Consider the following 27,780-nt stretch of genomic DNA (forward strand, 5'->3'; position numbering starts at 1 on the left):
ATTATTTTTTATAAAACCTCCCATCCGCCCCTCCTTAAATAATTTCCTCAAAATGTATTATGATGGTGAATGGTTGTGATTTGATTAAGAAGTATTCCTTCTGCTAAAACCCATTTTAGCTCTCTCCAGGTCATGGTTGGTGTCCCCCACCCACTGGATTTTATTCCTATGCTTAGTAAGTCCCAAATCTACCACATTCCTCCATATAGCCATAGAATGTGCCCAATACACATGTGAATGTCCAACAATCAATACAGTCTTATCAACCCTCTGAGAGGGGTTGAACTAATCCTGGGGCTTCCTCAGCATGAGTTCCATGGTCCTGTCTCAATCCACTACTAGTGGATGGTAGTTCGATCAATGCCGGCCCAGTCCATTTTATTTCAGGAGATATTGGAGGAGGGATCATGACTGGAGGGTTTGGAGCAACTTCAGATGAAGGCTTTTCCATTTCCATTGTATCTTCAGGGTCAGGCTTAATTTCCTTATCAGAAGATGCAGGTGATACGGGATTCAATGCAGGTGCCTCGGGTGCAACATCATCAAGGTATGCATTACCAAGTACTTCATAGGAAGGCTCGGAGATTGGTGACAGATCAGACATTTCACTTTCATCTCTCCTGTTTTCCATTATTCCTTCAAAATTAAGCAACAAACACATCTGAGTCTTTCTTAGATTTTATTTTGTTTAACTGTTCGCCGCCCGCCCATTTGACGGCGGGGGCGGTGCGGCTCTTGTTCTGGGATGCCGTCATATGACGGCGTCCCAGAAGGGCCGCTCTCATTGCTAGGACACGGTTCGACCCCGTTCTCTGTAAAGAGTCACGTCCGAAGCTCTTTAACCATGTGATCGGCTGTGTCCAATCACAGCCGGTCACATGTAAACAAGGAAGTGCCGATAATCGGCTCTCCTCACCTCACACTGACAGAGTGTGAGGAGAGGAGAGCCGATCAGCGGCATCTCCTCACAGGGGGACATCTAGGAATGTAATCAGGGCACTGATCATCAGTGCCCTGATTACAATAGTGCAACACAGCGTCACCAATCAGTGCCCACCACTGCCCACAAGTGCCACCAATCAGTGCCCATTAGCAATGTAAATCAGTGCCACCTATCAGTGCTGCCCATCACTGCTGTCAATGCCAATCAGTCACCCATCCGTGCCACCCATCACTGCCCATCAGTGCATATCAGCACCGCCTATCAGTGCCGCCTATTAGTGCCCATCAGTGCGGCATATTAGTGCCTCCTCATGCCTCCTCATCAGTGCCCATAAGTGCCACCTCATCAATGCCCACCAGTTCAGCCTATCAGTGCCGCCTTATCAGCACACATCAGTGAAGGCGAAAAATTACTTTGTTACAAAATTTACTGACAGAAAAAAAGTAAAAAACATTTTTTTTTCAAAATTTTTGTTTTTTTTGTAAAAAATAAAAAACCCAGCAGTGATTAAATACCACCAAAAGAAAGCTCTATTTGTGTGAAGAAAATGATAAAAAATGTATTTGGGTACAGTGTAGCATGAGCGCACAATTGTCATTCAAAGTACCACAGCGCTGAAAGCTGAAAAATGGCCTGGGCAGGAAGGGGGTGTAAGTGCCCAGTAGGCAAGTGGTTAAAGTGGTGTTCCGGCCGAAATGATACTTTTTAAATAAAAATACCCCTATAACACACAAGCTTAATGTATTCTAGTAAAGTTAGTCTGTAAACTAAGGTCTGTTTTGTTAGTTTATAGCAGTAGTTTGTTACTTTTAAAAACTTACAGCAGGCCGTGGCCATCTTAAGTGTGGGCATCTGAAGCCAGACTGTATTTCTTCCTGGATTTCATCCTTGCAGATCTTGCACATGCTCAGTGCAGCACAAGCAGTGTAATAGGTTTCAGGTCAGGTTTCCATAGCAACGGCAATGTCAGAGGTAGTTGCCACCCCTTCCCAGAAGGCATTGCAAACAGGAAATGATGCGATGGGCCACGGCCAGGGAGGAGGAAGTGAAAAATGAATACAGCAGATATACAGTAGGTGCTGAGAAAAAAAAATAAAAAATATCCAATTCGTTTACAGTGCACAGTTTAGTGAGGGATGCTGAAGAGTTGTAAAAATGGGTGGAGCTCCACTTTAAAGATCTTTCTGCAAGCACACAAGCTTAGCTTATAGCATATGAGCAAGCTTATTATTATTCCAAGCACAATTCCTTCTATTTTCCACAATCCTATCGTTAATGTTTTGAAAACCTCACCAATTCCCTTAAACCAATTAAGTGGATTTAACCAAGATGTCCATGACAGCATTCCTCCTCCCCGCTCAGATACATCTAGGTTGTGATTGAGGATGTCATGTACATCACCCTGCAATTCCTCTGCCGCTGCAAGGTGAGCATTCATGTCATAGCTATTGTCAACCATATAGGTACAGCACTCTTTTTTTACCACTGCGCACAGTCCTCCTTGAGCTGCAAATAGAATGTCCAGACCCATATGGTTAGCAATTACCTGTCTTCTTATTTCTACTAACTCTTCTGCTTCGTCCTTTTAGTGCTGCCAGGACATGACCTAACATTAGATTCATTACATTTGCATAGCTGTTTATTCTGTTTGCCATCTCATGTCCCCATCCAGAAAAGGATGGAGCACAAGTCCAAGCCTTAAAGGTTTCCCCAAATATTGATATATTGTACCTTTTGTGCAATATCAGTCATAGTATCTGAAGCAGCCTTTATTGAGCAAACTTTTACTTTCTGTAGATCTCTTTTGTCCACTTCCTCTATGCTCTTTTAGCAGATCTGACATATTCACAGGCCTGGTAGCATAAAAAAGTTCTGCTATTATACAAGTACCATTGGCTTTAAGAGGCAAGCTCGTCCCTGCCTTTTTACCAAGGGCGTGTCAGAAACCATGAAATCAGGCTGATACAGAAGTGCAGTTAAATCACACTTGTTTAATAATAAAAGCAAAAAGAACAAACATAGTCAAAACAAAGCCAAAGTTCAGTAACCGGAACGGATAGTCAGCCAAGCCAGTAGTCAGGGATCAATGTAGTGGAACAGCAAGCAGGATCTGGAGCCAGAAGGGATGTCATCAAAGCAAGTCTTGAACAGGATCGCAAGAGATCGTTTCTGTGATGTTGACTAAGGCGAAGGCAGAGATCCTCTGGACTGGACGGCTTAAGTAGGCAGGGCTGACGAGCAGGATATCATTAACAGCTGAGTACCTGTGGAGAGATAGGAGCCGGCAATTAGCCGACAGCTGAGCAGCCAGCTGGGAGAAGGAAGGGCTGAGCCCAGCCCTGACAGGGCAAAGCTCTTGCTCCTACAGTTTTTATTTCTGATTCTACCAATTCTCCTAAAGACTGACTATACTTATTCACATCCATGTCTACATACGTGAAATTACATTCATCAGGTAGATCTAAAGCTTTTAATGATTGCTTCAAGGTTTTTGTTGAAACAATTGGAGCAATCCTTGTCACATTGACGCATGGTTTGATTCCAGACATTATGGCATCCATTTAAGACAACCTGGATCTCATCTGGTTCTTGATAATAGTCTGTGATTCCTACCCTTATTTTGCCATTTAGGATAATCCCAATTCCTTTGCCTGAAATGCCCTTGTCGTGGAGATTTCGATCTTTATTCACGTAACAAATAGAGCCTTGTGGTTTCACAATCAACCAATCAAGCACAGGCATTCCTTCAAACAGGAGGGGTTATAAAACAACCAATGAACAATGACTAGGGGAGTCTTATGGGCGTGTCTGGGCAGGGGCAATGTGTATGACTTCCCTCCCCCTGTCTCTGTAAGCCATCATCTTCAGCTAGACAATGGCTGGTCTTGAAACTTCAGCCCCGAGAAATGTCTGGTAGTGTGAACACGGCCTTGTGCTGTGTGTGTATGTACTGTATATCCTTCCCCTTTCTCTCCTCCCTGAGTGTGTATGAAGAGGCGGAGCTCTGAGTGTGTATGAAAAGGCGGAGCTCTGCGTGTGTATGAAGAGGCGGAGCTCTGAGTGTGTATGAAGAGGAGGAGCTCTGAGTGTGTATGAAGAGGAGGAGCTCTGAGTGTGTATGAAGAGGAGGAGCTCTGAGTGTGTATGAAGAGGCGGAGCTCTGAGTGTGTATGAAGAGGCGGAGCTCCTAGTGTGTGTGAAGAGACAGAGCTCCTAGTGTGTGTGAAGAGGCGGAGCTCCGAGTGTGTGTGAAGAGGCAGAGCTCCGAGTGTGTATGAAGAGGCGGAGCTCCGAGTGTGTATGAAGAGGAGGAGCTCTGAGTGTGTATGAAGGGGCGGAGCTCTGTGTGTATGAAGAGGCAGAGCTCTGAGTGTGTATGAAGGGACGGAGCTCTGAGTGTGTATGAAGAGGCGGAGCTCTGAGTGTGTATGAAGGGGCGGAGCTCAGTGTATATGAAGAGGCGGAGCTCTGAGTGTGTATGAAGAAGGGGCGGAGCTCTGAGTGTGTATGAAGAAGGGGCGGAGCTCTGAGTGTGTGTGAAGAGGTGGAGCTCTGAGTGTGTGTGAAGAGGCGGAGTCCTGAGCACGTATGAAGAGGCGGAGCTCTGAGCGTGTATGAAGAGGCGGAGCTCTGAGCGTGTATGAAGCGGCGGAGTTCCTGCTGGAATAGCGGTCGGAAGAGGAGGAGTCTAGGAAGGAGATGACAGAAAGCGCAGCAGACTTGCAGGAGTGAGCGAGGAGGATCCAGTTCCTTTGCCATCGGAGGTGAGGAGAGTGTGAAGGATGTTGGTGACTCTGGTAGCTTATCACCCAGATAACCCGCCAACATACCAGATTCAAGTGGTCAGTAGCATCACAAACTGCCTTCGATCAACTGAAGCTCCTCTTTACCTCCGCACCTATCTTACAGCATCCTGATCCTACCTTACCCTATGTCCTGGAAGTTGATGCCTCCGAAGTAGCCACGGGGGCAGTTCTTTCCCAACGTCAGGGGCCCAAAGCCCTACTTCATCCTGTGGCCTTCTCTTCACGGAAGATGAGTCAGCCGGAGAAGAACTACGACGTGGGGGATCGGGAGCTCTTGGCGATTAAGACTGCTCTGGAGGAATGGAGATATCTCCTGGAGGGTGCCGTCCATCCTATCTTAATCTTTACAGACCATAAGAACCTAGAATATCTCCGCACGGCCAAGCGATTGAGACCCCGGCAGGCTCGATGGGCTCTATTCTTTTCTAGGTTTAACTTCCATATCACCTTCTGCCCAGGGTCTAAGAATGGAAAAGCCGACGCCTTGTCCCGAATGTTCCCTGACACCCCGGAAGAGGTCACACCCAGTTCAATTCTGTCCCCTCAAAATTTCCTCTTGATCCAGCCTGATTTAAGGATTTCAATTGAGCAGGCATCCACCCAGTGCACAGAGGCAGAAATCTCCTCTCTAAGAAGCCGGGGGGCTCTTTTGGCATCAAAACAAGATTTTTGTCCCACAGCAAGCCAGGCTTCAGGTTTTAAGAACTTTTCACGACCACCAATTGGCTGGCCACTTTGGGGTCCAAAAAACGACTGAACTGGTCCAACGGTCTTTATGGTGGCCCACTCTGAGATCCGATTGTAAGGAGTATGTCAATTCTTGCACAACATGTCAGTGGAATAAGGGGTCCAACGCTAAATCCTGGGGCCTGTTAAGACCTCTGCCAGTCCCGGAACAGCCTTGGAAAAACATTTACATAGACTTTATCTTGGTTTTCCCTTCTTCAGAAGAATTCACAACCATCTTGGTAGTAGTAGACCGGCTATCCAAGATGGCACACTTCTTGCCAATGATGGGCACACCTTCTGCCATGGACACAGCAAAAACTTTCATCAAAGAAATAGTCAGATTGCATGGTGTACCAGACAACATTGTGTCAGATAGAGGTGTTCAATTCACCTCTAGGTTTCCTGAGGAACCTTTGCAAATTGCTGTCAATTGAAACATGTTTTTCCACAGCCTACCATCCCCAGAGCAACGGTCAAACGGAAAGGACTAACCAAACGCTAGAACAGTATCTAAGATGTTTTTGTTCCTTTTCTCAGGATGATTGGATTTCATTATTGCCCTGTGCGGAATTCGCATACAATAACTCTGTGCATGCTGCTACCAACCAGTCGCCCTTCTGGGCGAATTATGGCTACCATCCCTCATTTCTACCCAATATCATCCCCGAATCTTCAGTTCCGGCAGTTCAAGACAGAATAAATTTCATTCAAACCAATTATCAAATTATCCAGGACACAATGCGGAAAGCCCAAGAAGGGTATAAGAAACAATATGACAAGAAAAGAAGAGGAAACCCTGCTTTTAAAGTGGGGGGACAAAGTGTGGCTCTCATCTGCAAACCTCAAACTGCCATGTCCATCCCGAAAGTTGGGGCCAAAGTTTGTTGGTCCTTTTGAAATTAAACGCAAAATAAATCCAGTAGCCTTCGAACTTGCCTTACCTGAATCTTATAAGATCCACCCTGTATTTCATGTTGCACTTCTTAAACATGCCATTTCTAGTTCTTTTCCAGGGAGAGAAGAAGTACCCCCACCTCCGGTCCTGGTAGGAGACGAGACTGAATTTGAAGTGGAATCCATCCTTGACTGTCGACGGAGAGGTAGGACAATTCAGTTCTTAATTAAATGGAAAGGGTATCCACCTGAGGAGAGCTCCTGGGAACTTGAGGCCAATGTACATGCCCCTAGATTCGTCCGAGAGTTTTGGGCCAAATACCTAGAGAAAATGGCCCAAATGGGCAGCCGGAGGGGGGGGGGGGGGGGGGCACTGTCAGGGAACCAACAGCAGGAGAAGGGCTCTAGGATCCAGCATCTCTACCAGCACTTATGGCAGGAGAAGGACTTTAGGACCCAACATCTCTGGCAGGAGAAGGACTTTAGGACCCAGTATCTCTACCAGCAGGTCACATGGGCCTATATAAGGAAGTCTGCTGGTGTCTGCAATTGCTGGTTTGTCTTCAGCTCCCCCTTTGTTCCCTTGCCCTGTATTATCTGCTGATCTGATCTCCTGTGTACCGACCCGGCTTGTTTTGACCTGCTCTTCCTGATCCTCTGGCTTGCACCTGACTTCCTCCTGCCTGCTCCCAGCATCTGACCCCGGCCTGGCTTATGGACTGCTTATCTTGCTCCCTGTACTAAGACGCAGCTGATCTTAGGTCATTCTGATCCTGGACTGTCTCTCTGTGAATGACCCCCAGCCTGGCTCCCAGCTCTGCTATTCAGTTATTCCACTGGACTCTCTGGACCTTTCAAGCATGCCTGTCCCCAGCAACCCGGCACCTGTGCTTCTGTGGGCACCACACCTGCTGTTCCACCTTCAGTGGTGTGCTGCGCTCGGCCGCAAGGGGAGCCCTCCCAGCATCTCGGCCTCCTACCAAATACTGACAGAGGTGCAGGGAGTGAATCCAGTTTTGCAAGGCCAAGGCCACTGAATAACTTCATACAATGTGCTAAATGCTATGGGCATCTCATATCATCCTTTCCCCAATTCAAGTTGTATCCTACAATAAATGCAACAAAATAGTGCAAATAACTGTTTATTGTTTTAACTGATCGTGGGGAGTCTGGCAGCAGGGTGATTGGCGGATTGCTAAGTAACCAAATCAGCAGCCCTTATGATGGTACCGCTACACATAATTGCCCAAATCTGGGGATCAGGAGACATTTCCACCCTTTACTCTCGGCTGGGGTTCTTTGTATCCATATAACAGATGTTCTACATGACTAAATCTGCAATCAATTTTACTGCAAAATCAAAGGGGCCAAAATGTCTCCCCCCCGAGCAGTAATATATTTCTATCCCCCTTGGTGGGAGTGGAGATGACCCCATCTATAAGGATATACAGTACATACACACACAGCACAAGGACGTGTTCACACTACGAGATGTTTCTCTGGGCTGCAGTTCCTCTGAGCTCCACAAGGTGGTGATCTCACCTCTACCCAGACAGGAAGTCTCTATGGAAGACAGGAAGTGATGTCAGGTACACAGGATGTTCCATAGGAAATAGAGAGAAGACGTTGCTGGATCTGGTGGCAGAGGAGGTAATATATAGATTAACCCCTTCAGGGGGATCAGATGATGAATAATATATCTTGCTTCCAAAGCTGGCCATACATGGTTCAGTTTTATAGTTCAGCTAGCGGGCTGGGTGAGAAAACTGAAGCAATTCCCCCATCCACACATTGGAGGGGGATGGGGGAATCCTCCCCGCTGCACTATTGTATTCTGACAATGGGGGGCGCTCCTCCGCTCTCAGAATACACAGATCAGTGATGAAGCTATTGGCTGCAGCCGCTGATGGAGTGACTTTTATCCGGCAGTGACCACACATGGATGGAAATGTGACCGATCCCTGCTGAACCAGCTGAATTTCCATGTCTCTATGGTCACCATAAGTCAGGGCACAACAAATCCCAGGTCACCATGGTGACTAGAAATGGCGTCCTGGCCCCTGGGCTCTTGTCATTCTCACTGTTGGTCTGAATAATGTTTCTGCCTGAAACCCGGACACATTATTCAGACAGGAATGTGGCTCGGAGCTGGGCCAGGCGGGAGGGTGAGGGGGGAGGAGGAGGAGATGATGACACCCGACCTGTGAAGTGAGGGGTGGACTGGACAGGACAGGACATGAGAGGACTCATCTCACTGAGCTCCCGCTGCCGATCTTTCTCCTTTCCGCGGCCACATTACTGTCACCATCGGCTCCTGCTTCCCCCCACAGCTGCCTGTGTCCCTGCAGAGCCCTCCGGCAGAACAGAGAGGAAGGAGCGGGACCGAATCTCCAACATGGCGCCACCTCGGCACTGCCACAAAGATCCCCACAAGGTGCTGAGAAACAGGACTACAGAGTCCTTACAGGAGTAACCAGGACAAGCCTGCAAAGCAGCCAGCTAAGAAACCAGCCAGGGAGGGACATGCTGCTTTATGTACACAAGATGTCCTCTCCATCCACTCTGCTCTCACACACTGCTGGGGGAGATGTACAGGACATGCAGGAGGACACAGGGGGGTGGGGGATTGGATTACTGTCCTGTACCCTTCTCCATGTCCTGCATCCAGAGGTGACCTACACCTTTTACTGGTACCCTGTACCCCATGTGATCCATTCTGCACCCTCTACCCCATGTCCTGTATTCTGCACCCTTCTCCTGCACCTTGCTCCACAATGTTCTACATTCTGCACCCTTTTCCTGCATCCCATGTCCTGCAGTGACCTGCACCCCTCTCCGGTCCCTTGTACCCCGTGTTCTGTGGTGACCTGCACCCATTTCTGGTACCCTGTACCCCATGTCCTGCACCACATGTCCTGCACCCTTCTTCCCATTTCCTGCATTCTGCACACTGTATCCTTCCCCTGCACACCTTTTCCTGCATCCCATGTCCTCAATGATCTACACCCTCCTCTGGTACCCTGTACCCCATGTCCTGCATTCTGCACACTGTACCTTTCCCCTGCACCACATGTCCTGCTATATGGAGAGTGATGGATGAAGGGCGCGTGATCAATTGCTCACATCAAAACATATAAAACTTATTCATATGAAAATAGAAGCAAATAAAAGCAATTGAATAATACCAATACTATGTATCATGCAAACAGGTAACAAAATATAAAAAAAAAAACTTAGAAATTTAAAAATTAAAAATGGGTTAAAAGTATCATAAGCCCATGTTGAGGCGGGTGTTTAGAGTTGGCTGACGCGTTTCGAGGATAACCTCTTCATCAGAGCCTTTGAGAACCAGGGCGCAGTCTCTATGGGCCAGTAGGCCAAAATATGTACATCAACATAATGGCTAGTTGGAAAAAGTGGCCTGAAATGGGAAATACGATTTTCTGTGTTCCATACCAGTCCACGTTCAAGTATTCTATGTGATAGTTGATGGTGTGTGTGTTCTCCTTTAAATTTGTAGAGAAGGGATTGTAGGGTGGTGTGGACCTGTCACGGGCTGGATGGAAGAGAGATTTTTCGGCCTGTCTGCGTCCTCCTGGGCGAGTGCTGTCCTGTAGTAGGGAGGATGGAGGGGGGTAAAGATCTCTTGAGAGGATACTGCAGCCAAGTGTGTCCGCAGCTGTCTCTCTGCCTCAGATAAAGGAGGATAGCCTAGCAAAATCTAGCCTAGCTCAGCCTGCCTCAGATAAAGGAGGATAGCCTAGCAAAATCTAGCCTACCTGTCCTCCTTTATCTGAGGCAGAGAGACAGCTGCGGACACACTCGGCTGCAGTATCCTCTCAAGAGATCTTCACCCCCCTCCATCCTCCCTAATACAGGACAGCACTCTCCCAGGAGGACGCAGACAGGCTGAAAAATCTCTCTTCCATCCAGCCCGTGACAGGTCCACACCACCCTACAATCCCTTCTCTACAAATTTAAAGGAGAACACACACACCACCAACTATCACATAGAACACTTGAACGTGGACTGGTATGGAACACAGAAAATCGTATTTCCCATTTCAGGCCACTTTTTCCAACTAGCCATTATGTTGATGTACATATTTTGGCCTACTGGCCCATAGAGACTGCGCCCTGGTTCTCAAAGGCTCTGAGGAAGAGGTTATCCTCGAAACGCGTCAGCCAATTCTAAACACCCGCCTCAACATGGGCTTATGATACTTTTAACCCATTTTTAATTTTTAAATTTCTATGTTTTTTTATATTTTGTTACCTGTTTGCATGATACGTAGTATTGGTATTATTCAATTGCTTTTATTTGCTTCTATTTTCATATGAATACATTTTATATGTTTTGATGTGAGCAATTGATCACGCGCCCTTCATCCATCACTCTCCATATAGCCTTACCTGACCACCCCGGGGTCAATTTCCGGGCAGCGGGACATGCAACACCATCTCCTTTAGCTTTGCTACAGTTCACAATACTACTTTTCTCAAACCCAAACAGACCCTCACAAGAGCAGGAGTAATCTTTCCTTGTCCACAATTTAAACCACATGCCCTGCACCTTGCACCCCAATATTCTACATTCTGCACCCTGCTCCCCATATCCTGCATTCTGCACAATGTACCCTTCCCCTGAACCCCATGTCCTGCATTCTGCACCCTTCTCCTGCATCCCATGTGCTGCGCTGACCTACACCCTTCTCTGGTACCCTGCACCCCATGGAGGGAGAACCTCTGGGGGAGTCAAGGATGGAGAAAGATCTGGGGGTCCTAGTAGAAGACAGACTGAGCAATAGCATACAATGTCAAGCTGCAGCTACCTAAGCCGGCAGAATATTAGCATGCATAAAAAAGGGAATTTGCTTCAGAGATAAAATTATAATCCTAGGCGGCCTAGCATTTCCTAATATAGCCAAATATTACCGGCTACCCAACTACGTCCTGTAGCCTCTTGGTGCACTCTTCATGCTTTCAATCGCTGGACACAAATTGAGAAGCTCTGGCTAGCTCCTACACATCCAAACTCCATGTTGTGGAGCTCTGATGTATCTACTGACAGCTTACATTTATTAGGGCCAATGACCCTTCTGCGTTCGTTGTGGCGACGAGCCAAATCGACATATCCGCTTACCACCTCCTCTTCGCCGGTCACATCCTTCCTATTCACGCCTAATATCCCAGACAGCTTGACCTCGCAGATGTCACACTTTTGGATGGATATGGGCAGTTGATAAACCCTAGAACCCGATCGCTGAGATCTTTCCAAGATCTGCAAAACGACTTTGATATTCCCAAACAGGCTTTCTTTAGCTACTTGCAAATACGACATTATGCACAATCTCTGGTACCGAATCTTCAATTCTCCCCTTTAACTGAATTTGAAAAACTATGCTTGGAGGGCTTATCCCCTAAAGGTATGATCTCCTGAACCTATCAGCTTTCCACTATGGATTTATCACCAACTGGACCGCGACATGCCTATATGGATAAGTGGAAGCGGGCCCTGGGTGTGGACTTACCTCTACACACACGCTCTATAAAGAGAATCAATATAAGATTCTATTTCACTGGTATCAGACCCCGGACCTGCTCCACTCTATATATCCATCGGCTGATTTTCGCTGCTGGCGATGCTGTAAGGATAGGGGGGGCGCTATTTCATATCTATTGGACATGCCCTCTAATAATCCCCTATTGGCGAATGGTGCATTCCCTGCTCCAGTCCATCTTTGATGCTGAAGTGTCCTTTGACCCGAAGACCTTCTTGTTGGGTCTCCCACCTATCTCTCTCTCTCTCTAAAGTGTCCAAAAAACTTATGTCATATGTTCTAACTGCAGCAAGATGTCTGGTGGCCCTAAAGTGGAAACAGAGAGAACCTCCTTCTTTATCGGAGTTGTACTCCAGGATTAGAGATGTCAAAAGAATGGAATATTTGACAGCCTCTCTGAATGATACTCTTGAGAAGCATAATCGAATATGGGAACTTTGGGTCCTCTTAGAGAATCCCATAACTTAATGCTTCGCCCCTCGATTGCCTATGATTGGTCCTTTTTTCTCTCTCAAGAGACTCCGGGCTCTGGAGGCGGATGGTTATCCTTTCTTCTTCTCCACTCTCCACTGCTTTTCTACCCTTCTCATTCTCTCTATTCTATTCTTCTTCTTTTCTACTTATTTTTGTTTTGTTATACAAGGTAAAAATGCTGTGCTATCTGAGTACCATAATGATTATATAGTCACTTGACGATTGTTAATCAAGCTAGTCATGTAATTACTAGTACCGTTAATCACCTGTTTGTTGATTTTGTACCTGAAGTACTTTTGCTGCTACATACCGCTTCTCCTTGTATTGTATGTTGTCAATTCCTTATTCTCTTGGAAAACCAATAAAAAGTGTCAATTTTCAAAAAAAAAACTATAATCCTGCCACTTTATAAAACTCTGGTTAGGCCACATCTGGAGTATTCTGTACACTTCTGGTCATCAGTCCTCAGAAGGGATGTGCTTGAGCTGGAGAGAGTCCAAATAATTAGGGGGCTGCAGGACCTCAAATACGAGGAGCAACTATAAGCACTAAATTTATTCTCCCTGGAGAAGACGCTCGAGAGGAGATATGATAGCGATTTACAAATATCTCAGTGGTGATCCCTGTATAGGAAAAAAGCTATTCAATCTCGGGGTGTGTGAGGACACGGGGGCACACAATGAGATTGGAGGAGCTGCGGTTTACCCTAAGCTGCGTAGGAGTTTTTTCACTGTCAGGGCAGTAAGGATGTGGAACTCTCTTCCACAAGTGGTGGTGGCAGCAGGGAGTAATGATATTTTTAAGAGACTCTTGGACATGCATCTCAAAGAACACAATATACAGGGATATGGGAAATATTTATTGACACTGACACACGTGCACCTACACAGGTTTAACTGGATGTACTATTGTCTTTATTCAACCTTACCTACTGTGTAGGGATGGGCTTTATGTTCGGGTTGAACATTGGCTGTTCGCCAGTTCAGCCGAACAGCGAACAATTTGGGGTGTTCGCGGCAAATTCGAAAGCCGCAGAACACCCTTTAAAAGTCTATGGGAGAAATCAAAAGTGCTCATTTTAAAGGCTTATATGCATGGTATTGTCATAAAAACAGTTTGGGGACCGGGGTCAATGCAAAAAAAAGTTTTAAAAACTGACGTTTTTTCAGGAGCAGTGATTTTAATAATGCTTAAAGTGAAACAATAAAAGTGTAATATTCCTTTAAATTTCGTACCTGGGGGGTGTCTATAGTATGCCTGTAAAGGGGCGCATGTTTCCCGTGTTTAGAACAGTCTGACAGCAAAATGACATTTCAAAGGAAAAAAAGTCATTTAAAACTACTCGCGGCTATAATGAATTGTCGGTCCGACAATACACATAAAAGTTCATTGATAAAAAGGGCATGGGAATTCCCCACGGGGGAACCCTGAACCAAGATAAAAAAAAAATGCCCTTCAGGTCTGGTATGGATATTAAGGGGAACCCCGCGCCAAAATTAAAAAAAAAAAATGGCATGGGGTCCCCCTAAAAATCCATACCAGACCCTTATCTGAGCATGCAACCTGGCAGGCCGCAGGAAAAGAGGGGTGGACGAGAGTGCGCCCCCCCTCCTGAACCGTACAAGGCCACATGCCCACAACATTGGAAGGGTGCTTTGAGGGGAGATGGGGAGAAGGGCCTCATCCCCACAGCCCTTGCCCGGTGGTTGTGGGGGACTGCGGGCAGCTTATTGGAATCTGGAAGCCCCCTTTAACAAGGGGACCCCCAGATCCCCCCCCCTGTGTGAATTGGTAATGGGGTACAAATGTACCCCTACCATTTCACAAAAAAAGTGTCAAAAAGGTTAAACACAAGAGACGGTTTTTGGCAAGTCCTTTATTCATTTCTTCTTCTTTCTGCTTCTTCTTTCTGCTTCTTCTTCCATCTTCTTTCTTCTGGTGTTCCTTCGGTGTTTTTCTTCTTCCTCCATCTTCTTCTTCCTCCGCTCTTCTCGCCCCGCATCTTCCTCCAGGCTTCTTCTCCGCCCTGTCTGCACATTCCTCCTCAGTGGGAGTCTTCCGCCGTGTGACGCCTCGGTTCTTCTGACGTTTCTTATATAATGGAGGGCGGGGCAACCCGGTGACCCCGCCCTCCTCTGACGCTCGGGGCTTCCACCCTGTCTGTTGTTTCCTTGGATTGATTTTCTGTGTAGTGACCCCGGCTTCATCTCTTGGATGCGCTCGTCTGTTGCTTGTCCTGACCTTTTTCCTGATTCCTGGATCTCCTCCTCATCTCTCCTCCATATCCTCTTACACAGCTTTTCTCCACACCTGCAGTGATCCTGGGGGATGGAAACTTGGCACCAGCACTCAGCAAAATCCATCCCCACCATTAGGAGCTCTGGAAAACATTGTCTGCTATTTACACTCCGTTCCTCCGCACATCACCTGATCACATGAGAGCTTACTTTCACAGATTCCTGACAGATTTCTGTATGGTAAAGGTGAAAGTTCACTCTTCAGTTTAGGAGAGGTAGGACACACCCAGGAACAATGTTTTGGTTTGCATGGGAGCCTCATATAGAGGACCCCTCAAATCTCCCTCTCTAAACGTCTCTCCATCCAGAGATTAAATGTCCTATGACATCACACTGACGTCATAACTCCTCCTCCCAATGTCCCTCCATCTGGCTTTTTTTTCTGATGCTCTTAGAATGTGGGCGGACCCTTGGTATCCTCACTAGCAAAGTGGGCCTGTTGGTCCTGCATTGTATGTAATGACATTAGAATGTCTGAAACACGTTTTTAACCTGTGTAGTGTGGGGGTCCTGTGTGGGTAAATTATACCTCAGTCTGAAGTGGGGCTTTAATAAAATGGAGACCTGAATGATGAGGTGAGGAGGATTCTGGGAATATCATTTTATTTTACTATTTGTGTTCAGATCTAGAGTTTTCCTTCTGTGAAGTCTGGAGATCATATGACCATCACATTGCCTCCACCTCCCTCCCTGATAGAATAGAGAAATAAAAGAAGATTCTAGAAGTCACCAGAGAGATCATGGAGGAGAGGTGAGCGGTGCTGGGAATTCTGGGACATTATCCAGTCACAGACAAGGGATATGTCTGTATGGTGACTGTATCATTGTGTGTGTCAGGGTCCTATAAGGTGTCAGGATGTCACTGTTTATTTCTCCATGAAGGAGTGGGAGTATTTAGAAGGACACAAGGATCTCTACAAGGACTTCATGATGGACAACCAGCCGCCCCTCACATCACCGGGTAAGAGGAGACTTTATTGTAAAGGAGAGAGCAGTACGGAGGGTCCACCTAGATCCCCCATCATCTGATAAACACATAGAAACAATGTATTCAGTCAGTGTGTGTGTTTCTTACAGATGGATCCAGTAATGGGAACCCACCAGAGAGATGTCCCCATCCTCTGTATTCCCGGGATTCCACACAGGAAGGTCACATCATCCCTCACGATCATCAGGTAGATGAGGAACAATCACTGGTGTTTAGCATTTCTACACAAGTATGTTTGTTATAATGTTTTATTGTATTTTATGTTTAGAGTGGAAACCTTGAAGATTATAATATTGTTGTTAAAGAGGAGGATGAGGAGTATGGAGTGATGAAGGAGTTTTCTGAAGGACACAAGGATATGATGGAGCCACCTAATACCAGGAGCTCACCAGAGAGATGTCCCCGTCCTCTGTATTCCTGGGATTCCACACAGGAAGGTCAAACCATCCCTCACCATCATCAGGTAGATGAGGAACAATCACTGATAGTATCATTAGGATCTGTATATTACATATGTACATCTTACCACCCGCCCTCTGGATCCTGTTCCCTCGCAAATGCCACGTTCATCCTCTGGCTCTATGATACACTCTCTAACCCACATCTTCAATCTTTTCTTCTCTTCTGGCATCTTCCCCAACTCTCTAAAACATGCATTTGTCAGACCCCTTTTTTAAAAAGCCCTCACTGGACCTATCCAATCTTAACAACCTATGCCCCATCTCCTTGCTCCCCTTCTTATCCAAACTCCCCTTCAGTCTGGATTTCGTCCTCAACACTCCATAGAAACTGCTCTCCTAAAACTAACAAGCGATCTACTAACGGCCAAAACCAATTGGCACTATTCTGTACTCCTACTCCTGGACCTCTCTGCTGCCTTTGATACGGTTGACCACCCCCTCCTAAAAAAAAAACTCCACGCCTTTAGTCTCCATGACTATACTCTTCGCTGATTCTCTTCCAACTTATCCAACCGCACCTTTAGCGTTTCTTACAACTCTACTTCCTCCCCCCCTTCCTTTCTCTGTTGGGTTCCCCCAAGGTTCTGTTCTTGGACCTCTCCTATGTTCAATCTACACCTCCTCCCATAGCTTCCAATACCACCTCTATGCTGACGACACCCAAATCTATTTCTCTACCCCTCACCTCACTCCCTCTGTCTCCTCGCGTATCACTAATTTACTATCGGATATATCAGTCTGGATGTCATACCACTTCCTCAGACTCAATCTATCCAAAACCGAACTTATAATTTTTCCTCCCCCATATGCCCCTTCCCTGATCTCTCTGTCAAAATCGATGGCACAACTATAAGCCCATCCCTACATGCCAAGGTTCTAGGTGTAGTCCTGGACTCAGAACTCTTCTTTAAGCACCACATCCAATCACTGTCCAAATCTTGCCGCCTCAACCTCTGCAACATCTCCAAAATACGCCCCTTTCTAACCAGTGAGCAACAAAGCTCTTAAATCACTCGCTGGTCATCTCTCGCCTCGACTACTGCAACTCCCTTTTTATTGGCTTACCTCTACATAGTCTATCACCTCTTCAATCCATCATGAATGCTGCTGCCAGACTTATCCACCTTACCAATATCTCTGTGTCTGTTACCCCTCTCTGTCAATCCCTCCACTGGCTTCCGCTCACCCAACAAATTAAATTCAAAATACTAACAACTACATACAAAGCCATCCACAATTTCGCCCCCAGCTACATCACTAGCTTAGTCTATAAATAACAACCTACTGGTTCTCTTTGTTCCTCTCAAGACCTTCTGCTCTCTAGCTCCCTCGTCACCTCCTCCCATGCTTGCCTCCAGGACTTTTCCAGACCCTCTCCAATCCTATGGAACTCCCTACCCCAATCTGTTAGATCATCTCCAACTCTATTAGCTTTAAGACAATCCCTTAAAACCCTTCTCTTCAGAGAAGCCTATCCTACCCACACCTAAAAACTGTATTTTAATTTTCTCCATCAGCTCACCCCCCACAGTTATTACCTCTTATTTCCACTTGATCCTCCCTTCTAGATTGTAAGCTGTAAGGAGCAGGGCCCTCTGATCCCTCCTGTATTGATTTGTATTGTAAGTGTACTGTCTGCCCTCATGTTGTAAAGTGCTGCGCAAACTGTTGGCGCTATATAAATCCTGTATAATAATAATAATTATTTTTATTATATATTCAGAGAGGAAACCTGAGAGAGTCTAAAGTTGAGGTTAAAGAAGAGATAAAAGAGGAGGATGATGAGGATGGGGTGATGGAGGAGTCAGAGTTTCTAAAAGAACACAAAGATCTTTACCAGGACACCATTGTGGACTCATCCAGCTACAGAAACCCACCAGAGAGATGTCCCCGTCCTCTGTATTCCCAGGATTCCACACAGGAAGGTCACATCATCCCTCACCATCAGGTCAATGATTGACAATTATTGGTAGTTCTGATTTATACATAGCATGTTTGTTACATTAAATGTTTTATTATATATTAAGAGTGGAAATCTCTGGGATGATAATATTGATGTTAAAGAAGAGTATAAAGAGGAGGATGAGGAGTATGGAGTGATGGAGGAGTTTTCAGAAGGACACACGGATATGAAGGAGCCAGTCAATACCAGGAACCCACCAGAGAGATGTCCCTGTCCTCTGTATTCCCGGGATTTCATACAGGAAGGTCACACCATCCCTCACCATCAGGTCAATAATTGACAATTATTGATAATTATGATTGATACACAGCATGTTTGTTACAATGAATGTTTTATTATATATTCAGAGTGGAAACCTTGGGGATGATGATATTGATGTTAAGGAAGAGTATAAAGAGGAGGATGAGGAGTATGGAGTGATGGAGCCACCTAATACCAGGAATCCACTAGAGAGATGTCCCCGTCCTCTGTATTCCCGGGATTCCACACAGGAAGATCACACCATCCCTCACTGTTACAAGGTTGGTGGGACGGAGCTTATAAAACACACTTATAGAGACAATGTGTGGATTTTTTATGTGATGTCACAATTATAAAGATTATATCTTACAGATGATATTTTCTCTCATTTTCTTGATTTAGAGTGAAGATCCAATCGATAAAGAATTTGAGGTTAAAGGAGAAGAAGAAGAGAGGTATGTGAGGGATGATCAGCAGTCTATGGAGGAGGATGGAATAACGGGGACATTTATAGAGGAGGACACTCCTACAGAGATCAGCACAGGTGGGTCATTAACACTAAATACATTCCTCCACCCATACTGCTCACTGATTGGTCCAGAGTAGGGCAAGGACTGGGTCATATCAGCCTGTAATCCCCTGGTAACTTTCCTGAGCTGTGTTCCCCATCCTGTATTCCTGTATTTCTCTTGGATAATCTTCCTTCTCTGTGCTGCAGACATAATTTATGTATTTAGACTGGATTTATGGAGATTCTGGGGTTCAGCTGGCAGCAAAATGTTCATTTTCACCATAGAAGTTACTAGACCTAGCCACCTGGTGTATGTGTTTTGGGTCAGAGATGTGAGGCTGAAACAACTAATCGATTATGAAAATAGTTATCAGCTATTTTCATAATCGATTAGTTGGTCAGTCGATTAATTGACCTGCATACACAATGCATTATTTTTTTACATATCAGTAAATACAGCTCAGTACACCATCCATACATGTCAGTAAATGCCTGAGAACTTGAATGTGTGAGGAGCAATGCCTCATGGGACATGTAGTCCTGGGCAAGAGAAGGAAGCAAGTGATTCTAAAGGCAAAAGATTTTTTTATTGTGATATTGGGAAATTCTATACTATACTTTGTGGCTTCCTATAGGGGAACTCTATACTATACTTTGTGGCTTCCTATAGGGGAACACTCTATACTATACTTTGTGGCTTCTCATAGGGAACTCTATACTATACTTTGTGGCTTCTCATAGGGAACTCTATACTATACTTTGTGGCTTCTCATAGGGAACTCTATACTATACTTTGCGGCTTCCTATCAAAACACTGACTCAGAAGGCAGATTTGTCTTCCTGAAAGGTACCTTGTTTGCATGTAAGCTTACCCTCGTAGCCCTTTACACGCCAGATACCCAGTAGTTGACATTCTTGGATGGTGTCTTGGTCTCTCTACACCTTCTGTGGGGGACAATTGGTTGTTGGGTAGATTTCAACATTAGTCGTGACCTGCAGATAGATGCCTCATTTGGTCATTCTACGTCTTCCTTTGCATTTCTCAAACTTTTTTTGTAAATCCTTACATGCCCATCATCTGGTTGCCTGCTGGAGAGTGCTCTACCCCACCATGAAGGATATTATTTACTATTCTGCCACACATAATGTGTATACACGAATAGACCTTCTGATGGTGGACCAACACTCTCTGGAGTCACTCTCCGGTGCGTCCATCGGATCACTTACCATTTCTCATCATGCACCTGTCTCCATCTCCCTTGCCCCTTTGTCTCCTGATGTATGACAATGGATTTGGCGACTAAATGAAAACCTGCTAGATGATGCTGTGGCTCAGAAGCAGGTCTCGGTTACTATGTCTTTTTATTTCAAGGAGAACTTAACGGGGGAGACAGGGATGGCGTCCGTGTGGGAGGGGCACAAGGCTGTGGTCCATGGGGAACTTAGTGATCAGGGCTCCAGGCTAAAAAAAGACACACAACGGGGAACTACAGTCCCTGTTGGTGAAACTGAGGGCTGCAGAGCTTAAACATAAAGGCCAAATGACTCTGACCCTGCACGCAGACCTTTTGTCCCTCAGGGAGGCACTGTCCACCCTATTGGAGACCCGCATACATGATAGACTGCGACATGTTTCACACAAATTCTATGAGTTTGGAAATAAATGCGGGAGACTCCTAGCCAGGGCCCTTCAACTTCAATGCACATCCGGTCACGTCTATAAACTTCAAACCACTTCGGGATCACAGACGTGGCTGCCTTTCGGGACTTTTGTGCTCAACTCTACCAACTTCCTGCCACGCTCGCCAGTCAAACACCTCTGCAGAATGCCTTTCACATCTTGACGAGACACTTGCCCCTAAACTGACGACTCAAATTGGTGAACACCTTGATAGGCCTATCTCCTTGTCAGACATCGAGTTGGTGATTAAAGACCTGCCCCAGGGTAAAAGTCAGGGTCCCGACAGATTTACCAATGCTTACTATCCGAAGTTCTCCCCCCTCCTTTCTAATCATATGGTTGTGTATTTTAATACCCTAGCTTCGGGAACTTCTATCCCGAAGGAAGCACTGTTAGCCATATCACAGTCCTCCCGAAAGGAAGAGAGAGACCCTACTTCCCCGGGTAGCTATAGACCGATCTCATTGTTAAACACAGATATTAAGATTTTGGTGAAGATCTTTGAGAATCGGCTAAAGCCCATTATGCCTATGATGATTCACTACAACCAAACAGGCTTCATAGCAGGGAGGGAGGGAGGCAAGGGAAAATTCCAACTGAGCTATACAGCTAATCCATTGGGTGAATTTACAACAGACCGGCTCACCCTGCCTTTTACTGTCTACTGACGCTGAGAAGGCATTTGACAGGGTGGACTGGTCATATCTTCAGGCGGTATTGTCGAAATTGGTTCTTGGCCCAAACATGCTTAGGTGGATAGGCTCCCTATATAGTTCTCTGGAGGCTCTTGTAAAGGTAAATGGAATTCTCTCTGACCCCTTCCCTATACAGAATGTGATGAGGTAGGGGTGCCCCCCTGTCCCCGCTTATATTTGCCCTTACCCTGAAAACCGCTGTTACATATGGTCCGGCTAAACCCTAACATTAAGGGGTTTAAGATGGGGACGACGGAACATAAGCTGTCAGCGTATGCGGACAATGTTCTAGTCTATGTCGCGGACTCGCTGATTTCCCTTCCCAACATAATCGGGGTCACAGAGATTTCACTCCCTTTCTAACTTTAAAGTTAATTATGGCAAGTCGGAAATTCTCCCTCCTGCTATGAGCTCCCAACTGCAGGCATCTTTCTCCTTCATGTGGTGTAGTTCTTCATTAAAATTTTCTCCTGGCCCAGTTTTCACAGTTGTATACCTGAAACTATTCCCCCTTGCATTCCATAATTAAAGTGGACCTACTGAGATGGGATCGTATTACCTTTTCCTGGATGGGCTGATTCAGTATCCTAAAAATGAATGTCCTGCCGAGAGTACTGTTCTATTTTCAGATGGTGCCTATTTCACTACCCAGGTCCTTTTTCTTGGCCATCAACAGTCTGTTTTTAAAGTTTATCTGGCATGGTCGGAACCCCGTCTCACCTTACGCACTCTGCAGCGTCCCAAACAGTTGGGAGGACTTGGGGTTCCTTCCATGCGGAAGTATTATGAGGCGATTGCTTTGCAGCATATATTAGACTGGCAACACCACACCACCAGCAAATCCTGGGTCCCCCTTGAAATTTTTAGCGGGAACACAATCTGTCTCATGCTCCGTGGCTCCCTTGGGAATTTCAGACTTCGTGTCCCCTGTCTCTGTCCTTGTGTTGCAGTTTTGGGGCACCTTGAATGTTAAGGGGCTGCTGTCGCTGCCTGGGTCCCCACTTGCACTCTTGGGAGGCTACCCATGGTTCACTCCAGGGGAACACCTCTCCTATTTTCACATGTGGGCAAGGGATGAAGAGACATGGTTGTGGAAAGTTCATACATGAATGGTGCCTAGTCTCCTTGGACTGGCTCCAATCTCAGTTTGGTCGATTTCCAATGCGCTACAAACAGTTGCATCGTTTTTTTCATAGTTTACCTCGTACCATTGGACCCCCAACCTCCCTGACTTTATTTGAGAAATTGTGGAAATCTGCAAACCCCGTCCCTCACTCTGTCTCAGTGCTTTATGAGATGCTACAGTCTGCTGAGTCTCGGAGTAGGCCGGTCTATATACGGGAGAGGGACCTGCAGCATACGTTCACGGAGACACAACTGGATCACTTATACAACCTTACCCACAAGAGTCTCGGAGTAGGCCGGTCTATATACGGGAGAGGGACCTGCAGCATACGTTCACAGAGACACAACTGAATCACTTATACAACCTTACCCACAAGAGCTCTGTGGACACAAAGATGCAAGAAAATAGCTTTAAGTTATTGACCTGGTGTTACAGAGTTCCGGCCACATTGGCCAGAATGTACCCAGCAGTCCCCCGATGTTTGTTGGAGGGGTTGTGGGTGACGTGGTATCTACCTACACATATAGTGGGAATGCCAACGGCTTCAGCCTTCTTGGCAAGACATCAAAGCCCAGATAAAAGGTTATACTGGACATTGATATGAATGACTCCCCACTAAGTTTCTACTTCACGTGCCATCCATGCCTCTTAGTGTCTACCGTAAATTGGTTTTGCCACACCTTTTAAACTGCAGCCTGGCGCTTGATTCCCATACCTTTTGAAGTCGTCTCATGTTTCTGGACGATCTGACTGGATTCATCTTGTCAATAATATCATAGCAGCAGAGGAATGGATGGCAAAGTGCAAGGACAGATATGAAAAGTTTTACAGTATATGGGCTACTTGGATCCATTACTCCTCTAACATGGCACAAGTGCCATAGTTTATTACCCCTAGACTCTGTATGCCCTGGTTGATGATACCCGAAACCCTCAGAAAACAGTTTTCATATAACTTTTTTTTGAGGTTGAGGCCTGCATAATACAGACCCATGGAATCTTTGTTCTAATAATACTTCTAATTTCAGATAAAGTGCTGATTGTTTTTGTTTCTGTTTGGTTTTCTGTTTTATTCCTCTTCCCATGTCACAATTGGTGCATTGCTCATAATACTGTCTGTGGTTGTATAGCCCTGATTTGGTACACTGGTTTCCATGCACAATGCCCCAGGTAATACGGGTAAAAAAAAAGACGGAGTCTTATGATGCTTACAAGTGTGTGTACCAAAGAGCTTTCTGAAACTAATGTTGCAGACCAGTGGTTGATATTTTTTTACCTTTTTGTTGTATAACCCCCCCCCCCCTTTTATAGTATGTCCCCCCCTTTTTGTGTGAAAATTAAAATAAAGATTATATTAAAAAAATAATAATAATAATAATGATGGCGGGCGGTGCGCAAGTGGTTAAGGTCTCTGCACAGGAAAGATCAGCATCTGACCCCAGACATGGTGGAGGCTGATAGACTGGAGGTAATAGAAGGCATTACTATTACATAAAGTAAAAGTTTACTAGTATTGTGCATTATATATAAAATTATTATATCCATGAAAAAAAGTCTCAGCTTTCAGTACTACTTTAATAGAAAAATGACCCCCCACCTCTCATATAGCTTCATGTGTTACTCCCAGGTGAAATCCCCATATATCCTACTTCTGGGTATATTTATTATTATATATAAGATATATTACTTTCACTATTTCACAGTATTAATGAATTCCTTATTCATTTTTCTGCTGTTTTTGTACTATAAAGGGCTATTTTTGTTAACCCCATCATAACAGATGATTAAAAAAAAATAATGCTGCTGCTACTGAATGTCCCATGCTGGCCATAAACGAATCGATTTTAGGACAAGAATATTCACACAAATATTTGTATGAAAATTATTTGTACATTCAATGAATGGACGAGTGTAGTTCGAAAATTTTCACTTGCTTTTAACATTCAATTTTAAAATGAATGTAACTTCTGAGCAAAAACCACATACACGATGTGAAAATTTGTTCGATGGAGAAAAGTTTTCTGTTCTGCTCCTTTGAATTTTCCCGTCACCGTGGTGGATAATGAACGCCGATTTGACCCACTAATGGTTAGAAAATTGGATGAATATTTTCTTGAAAGAAAAACGAGTTTGTGTTCGGCCAGCATAAGTGACATCAGGTGCAGGGAGCTTGTACCCACCTACCTGTCTATGACAAGGGAGTCTGTCATCCATCATATTATATTACACTCCTGTCTGATCATCTGCAAAACAGAGTTTTACCTCTTTTTTACATTTGAATAATGTTGATCTCTGATTCTAATATGTAGCAGATTCTCCCTCTAATAATACATCTATCTGTCTGTTATTCTCAGAGTGGATTAAATATCCAACTATATATCTGGATATTTATATTTACCGCTGTATATAGATATTCAAGAATATTAACTAAATTATACACCAACCTTTTTTGAGCTTTTTATCCAATTAGTCGAATCAAAACAATAATTGGCCAAATAATCAATTATGAAAATAATCATTAGTTGCCGCCCTACAGAGGACCCATTTACTAGTTACCTTGATGGGGGAATTGTAAGATCCTCAGAGACAAAGCTGCCTGATGTGGACGGAGTCCTGGTTTAGGGGAACAAATCTGCTCATGTCTAGTAATAATCTTTTTATTCCTATTTTAGTAGATGGACGGGAGATGAGGAAAACCTCAGAGGATTGTCTCACTTTGTCTCCAGACTGTAAAGTAGAAGATGAGGACATCACACAGTATAGTCCAGGAGAAAACCCGGCTACCTCAAATGTCCATCCGGCACCACACAGTGTAGATGGACCATCGTATTCCTCTTATCCTGAGGAACCTCAGACTGTGAGGGACGGTGCTGTCCTTCCAACAGAGAAGAGCTTTTCCTGTACTGAGTGTGGGAAGTGTTTCCGTTCTATATCCTGTCTTTATCTGCATAAAAGATCTCACAGAGGTGAGAAGCCATATCCCTGTCCAGAATGCGGGAAATGTTTTACACAAAAATCAGAACTTGTCAAACATCTGAGATGTCATACGGGTGAAAAGCCATATTCCTGTCCTGAGTGCGGGAAATGTTTTTCACAGAAATCCAGTCTTTACAAACATCAGAGATCTCACACAGGGGAGAAACCATATTCCTGTCCTGAGTGCGGGAAATGTTTCTCAGAGAAGTCCGGTCTTTACAAACATAAAAGATCTCACAAAGGGGAGAAGCCGCATTCCTGTCCTGAGTGCGGGAAATGTTTTTCACAGAAGTACGATCTTTACACACATCAGAGATCTCACACAGGAGAGAAGCCGTATTCCTGTCCTGAGTGTAGGAAATGTTTTTCAGTGAAGTCCCATCTTTACAGACATCAGAGATCTCACACAGGGGAGAAGCCGTATTCCTGTACTGAGTGTGGGAAATATTTTTCACAGAAGTCCGATCTTTACACACATCAGAGATCTCACACAGGGCAGAAGCCGTATTCCTGTCCTGAGTGTGGGAAATGTTTTTCACAGAAGTCCAATCTTAACAAACATCAGAGATCTCACACAAGGAGAAGCCGTATTCCTGTCCTGAGTGAGGGAATTGTTCCTGACTGAAGTCCTGTCTTCCTGTACATCAGGGATCCCACACAACCCTCGAGGTGTATTAGTGCCTTGAGTGCGGAAAATGTCTTCTATATGAATGTTGCTGGACATCACAGCTCTCATGTGGGGAAGAAGCACACCCTGATATACACCTCAGATATACTCCATGGCTGATCTTCATCTTGTAAGAAACAGTTCCAGGGATGTGGACATTTTTTGAAAAAAACAACTTGTCCAAGGGACTAAATCGGGGTCCCAATCTCCTTGTCCCTTATGACAATCTCCTCGTCCCTTATAACAATCTTCTTGTCTCTTATGACAATCTCCTTGTCCCTTATGACAATCTCCTTGTTCCTCATCTACCAGAGAGCTCAGCAGCGGTGTGGGAGTTCATTGAAAACTACAAGTCGACATCGGCAAAGGACAGAACTCTGTGAATGAATGGCACGGCCGCGCTCTTTTCATAAAGTGACAGCCGGTACAGGGAACTTCTCCCCACACTGCTGAAACACAGAGGATCGCTGAGCAGCTGCAGGAACATGTTCCCCTTCGGGAAGATGTTACGTTTCCTTTAACCCTTTCACTGTCAGAGCTGTTTTTCATTTTTTTTGCCCAAATGTTTAACCCCTTCTTTTTTTAAAAACTTTATAATCTTTATTGAAAAATTTTCATTTTAAACATCTTACCATACAAACAACCCCCTCCCCCCACCAATCCACATAAGTGGAAAAAAAAAAGGAAAAAGCACAAGAGTAAAATGGTAAACATAAAAGGTGCAAGTTTCTCTAGTATTTGTTCAATGAGAATCCTAGTGTCTTCCATTCGACCCTTATTCAATTGCTCCAAACTTCTCCCCTTCACACCTATTCCATCCAATCAACCACCACACTCACCCCCATCAAGCTCATCTCCCCATCCATCACCCTTCCCTCTCATTTACACTACTCTCCCAATTCTTTGTCACATCCTATCTTTTATTCTCCTTATACCTCCCTGTTTAGGTATTGGCACTACCCTTTCCTCCACCCCTATCTTCCCCACCTTCATACAGGTAATTCCTCTCTCATTTTAATCCCTCATTCTCCTCTAGGGGGGTATCCTTTAAACCCACCAGGGTTTCCAAATCTCATCATATTTCTTTATACCATCTGGTTTAACATATACAGACTTTTCCTTCAAGATTGTCTCATACATACCACGTTACCATTCTCTACTGGACGCGGGTAAAACCGATTGCCATCTCTGGGCTATCAGTTTTCTTGCCTGAAATAAGAATCTAAGAATTGCAACTTGAGTACTTCCAGGATTTCCCTCTTCCTCGCCCAGGACGCAAAGCTTAACATCCGGGTTTGGGGGACCCCCCAAATACCTGGTCTATAATTCTCAGTACCTTCCTCCAGTAGCGAAACAGCTTCGGGCACCTCCAAAACATATGGATTAGGTCCCCCTCTGCTTCCCCACATCTAGGGCAGCTAGCATCCGATCTACGGCCAAACAAAAAAAAGCTTTTGCGGGGTATAATAAGCTCTATATATTAAAAACAGATGGGACATCCTCTGGGAGGGGGAGAGTGAGACCACTGGGGCAAGTCCTAGGATTCTATTCCACTGTGCTTCAGTTATACTTCCCACATCTTGTTCCCATCTCCTCCTACATGGTGGGCCTTCTGGCTCCCCTTGTATATATATATGGGTTTATACTCGATATTAGGCCTTTCAAAGTTTTTGCATTGACAATTTTATGGAGCAGAGGGATCTTGCTCCACTCCAGTGTCCTTTCTCTAAAGTGTTCTCCCAAGGCATGCCTAAGGAGGGCGAGGTCCT

General features: G+C 45.1%; 2 protein-coding genes and 1 long non-coding RNA gene across 3 annotated transcripts in view; 1 reads left to right on the plus strand and 2 right to left on the minus strand.

Annotated features, from left to right (window-relative positions):
* LOC141121932 (uncharacterized) overlaps positions 1-27,780 on the minus strand; it is a 603,393-nt gene that overhangs the window by 482,852 nt on the left and 92,761 nt on the right. The window lies entirely within an intron of this gene.
* LOC141121953 (uncharacterized) overlaps positions 1-27,780 on the plus strand; it is a 93,190-nt gene that overhangs the window by 10,604 nt on the left and 54,806 nt on the right. Inside the window, 7 exon segments of the mRNA XM_073611719.1 lie at positions 15,782-15,879; positions 15,961-16,155; positions 17,877-18,101; positions 18,181-18,384; positions 18,464-18,637; positions 18,759-18,900; positions 25,041-25,931. Coding sequence (XP_073467820.1) covers positions 15,782-15,879; positions 15,961-16,155; positions 17,877-18,101; positions 18,181-18,384; positions 18,464-18,637; positions 18,759-18,900; positions 25,041-25,931 — 1,929 coding nt within the window.
* Positions 2,915-27,780, minus strand: part of LOC141121955 (uncharacterized) — a 44,024-nt gene continuing 19,158 nt past the window's right edge. The window contains exon 2 of the long non-coding RNA XR_012240607.1: positions 2,915-3,207. This is a non-coding gene — a long non-coding RNA (uncharacterized lncRNA). The remainder of the gene's footprint in view (positions 3,208-27,780) is intronic.

Source organism: Aquarana catesbeiana, unplaced genomic scaffold (assembly GCF_042186555.1).
Source record: "Aquarana catesbeiana isolate 2022-GZ unplaced genomic scaffold, ASM4218655v1 unanchor235, whole genome shotgun sequence".
Classification (NCBI taxonomy): Eukaryota; Metazoa; Chordata; class Amphibia; order Anura; family Ranidae; genus Aquarana; species Aquarana catesbeiana.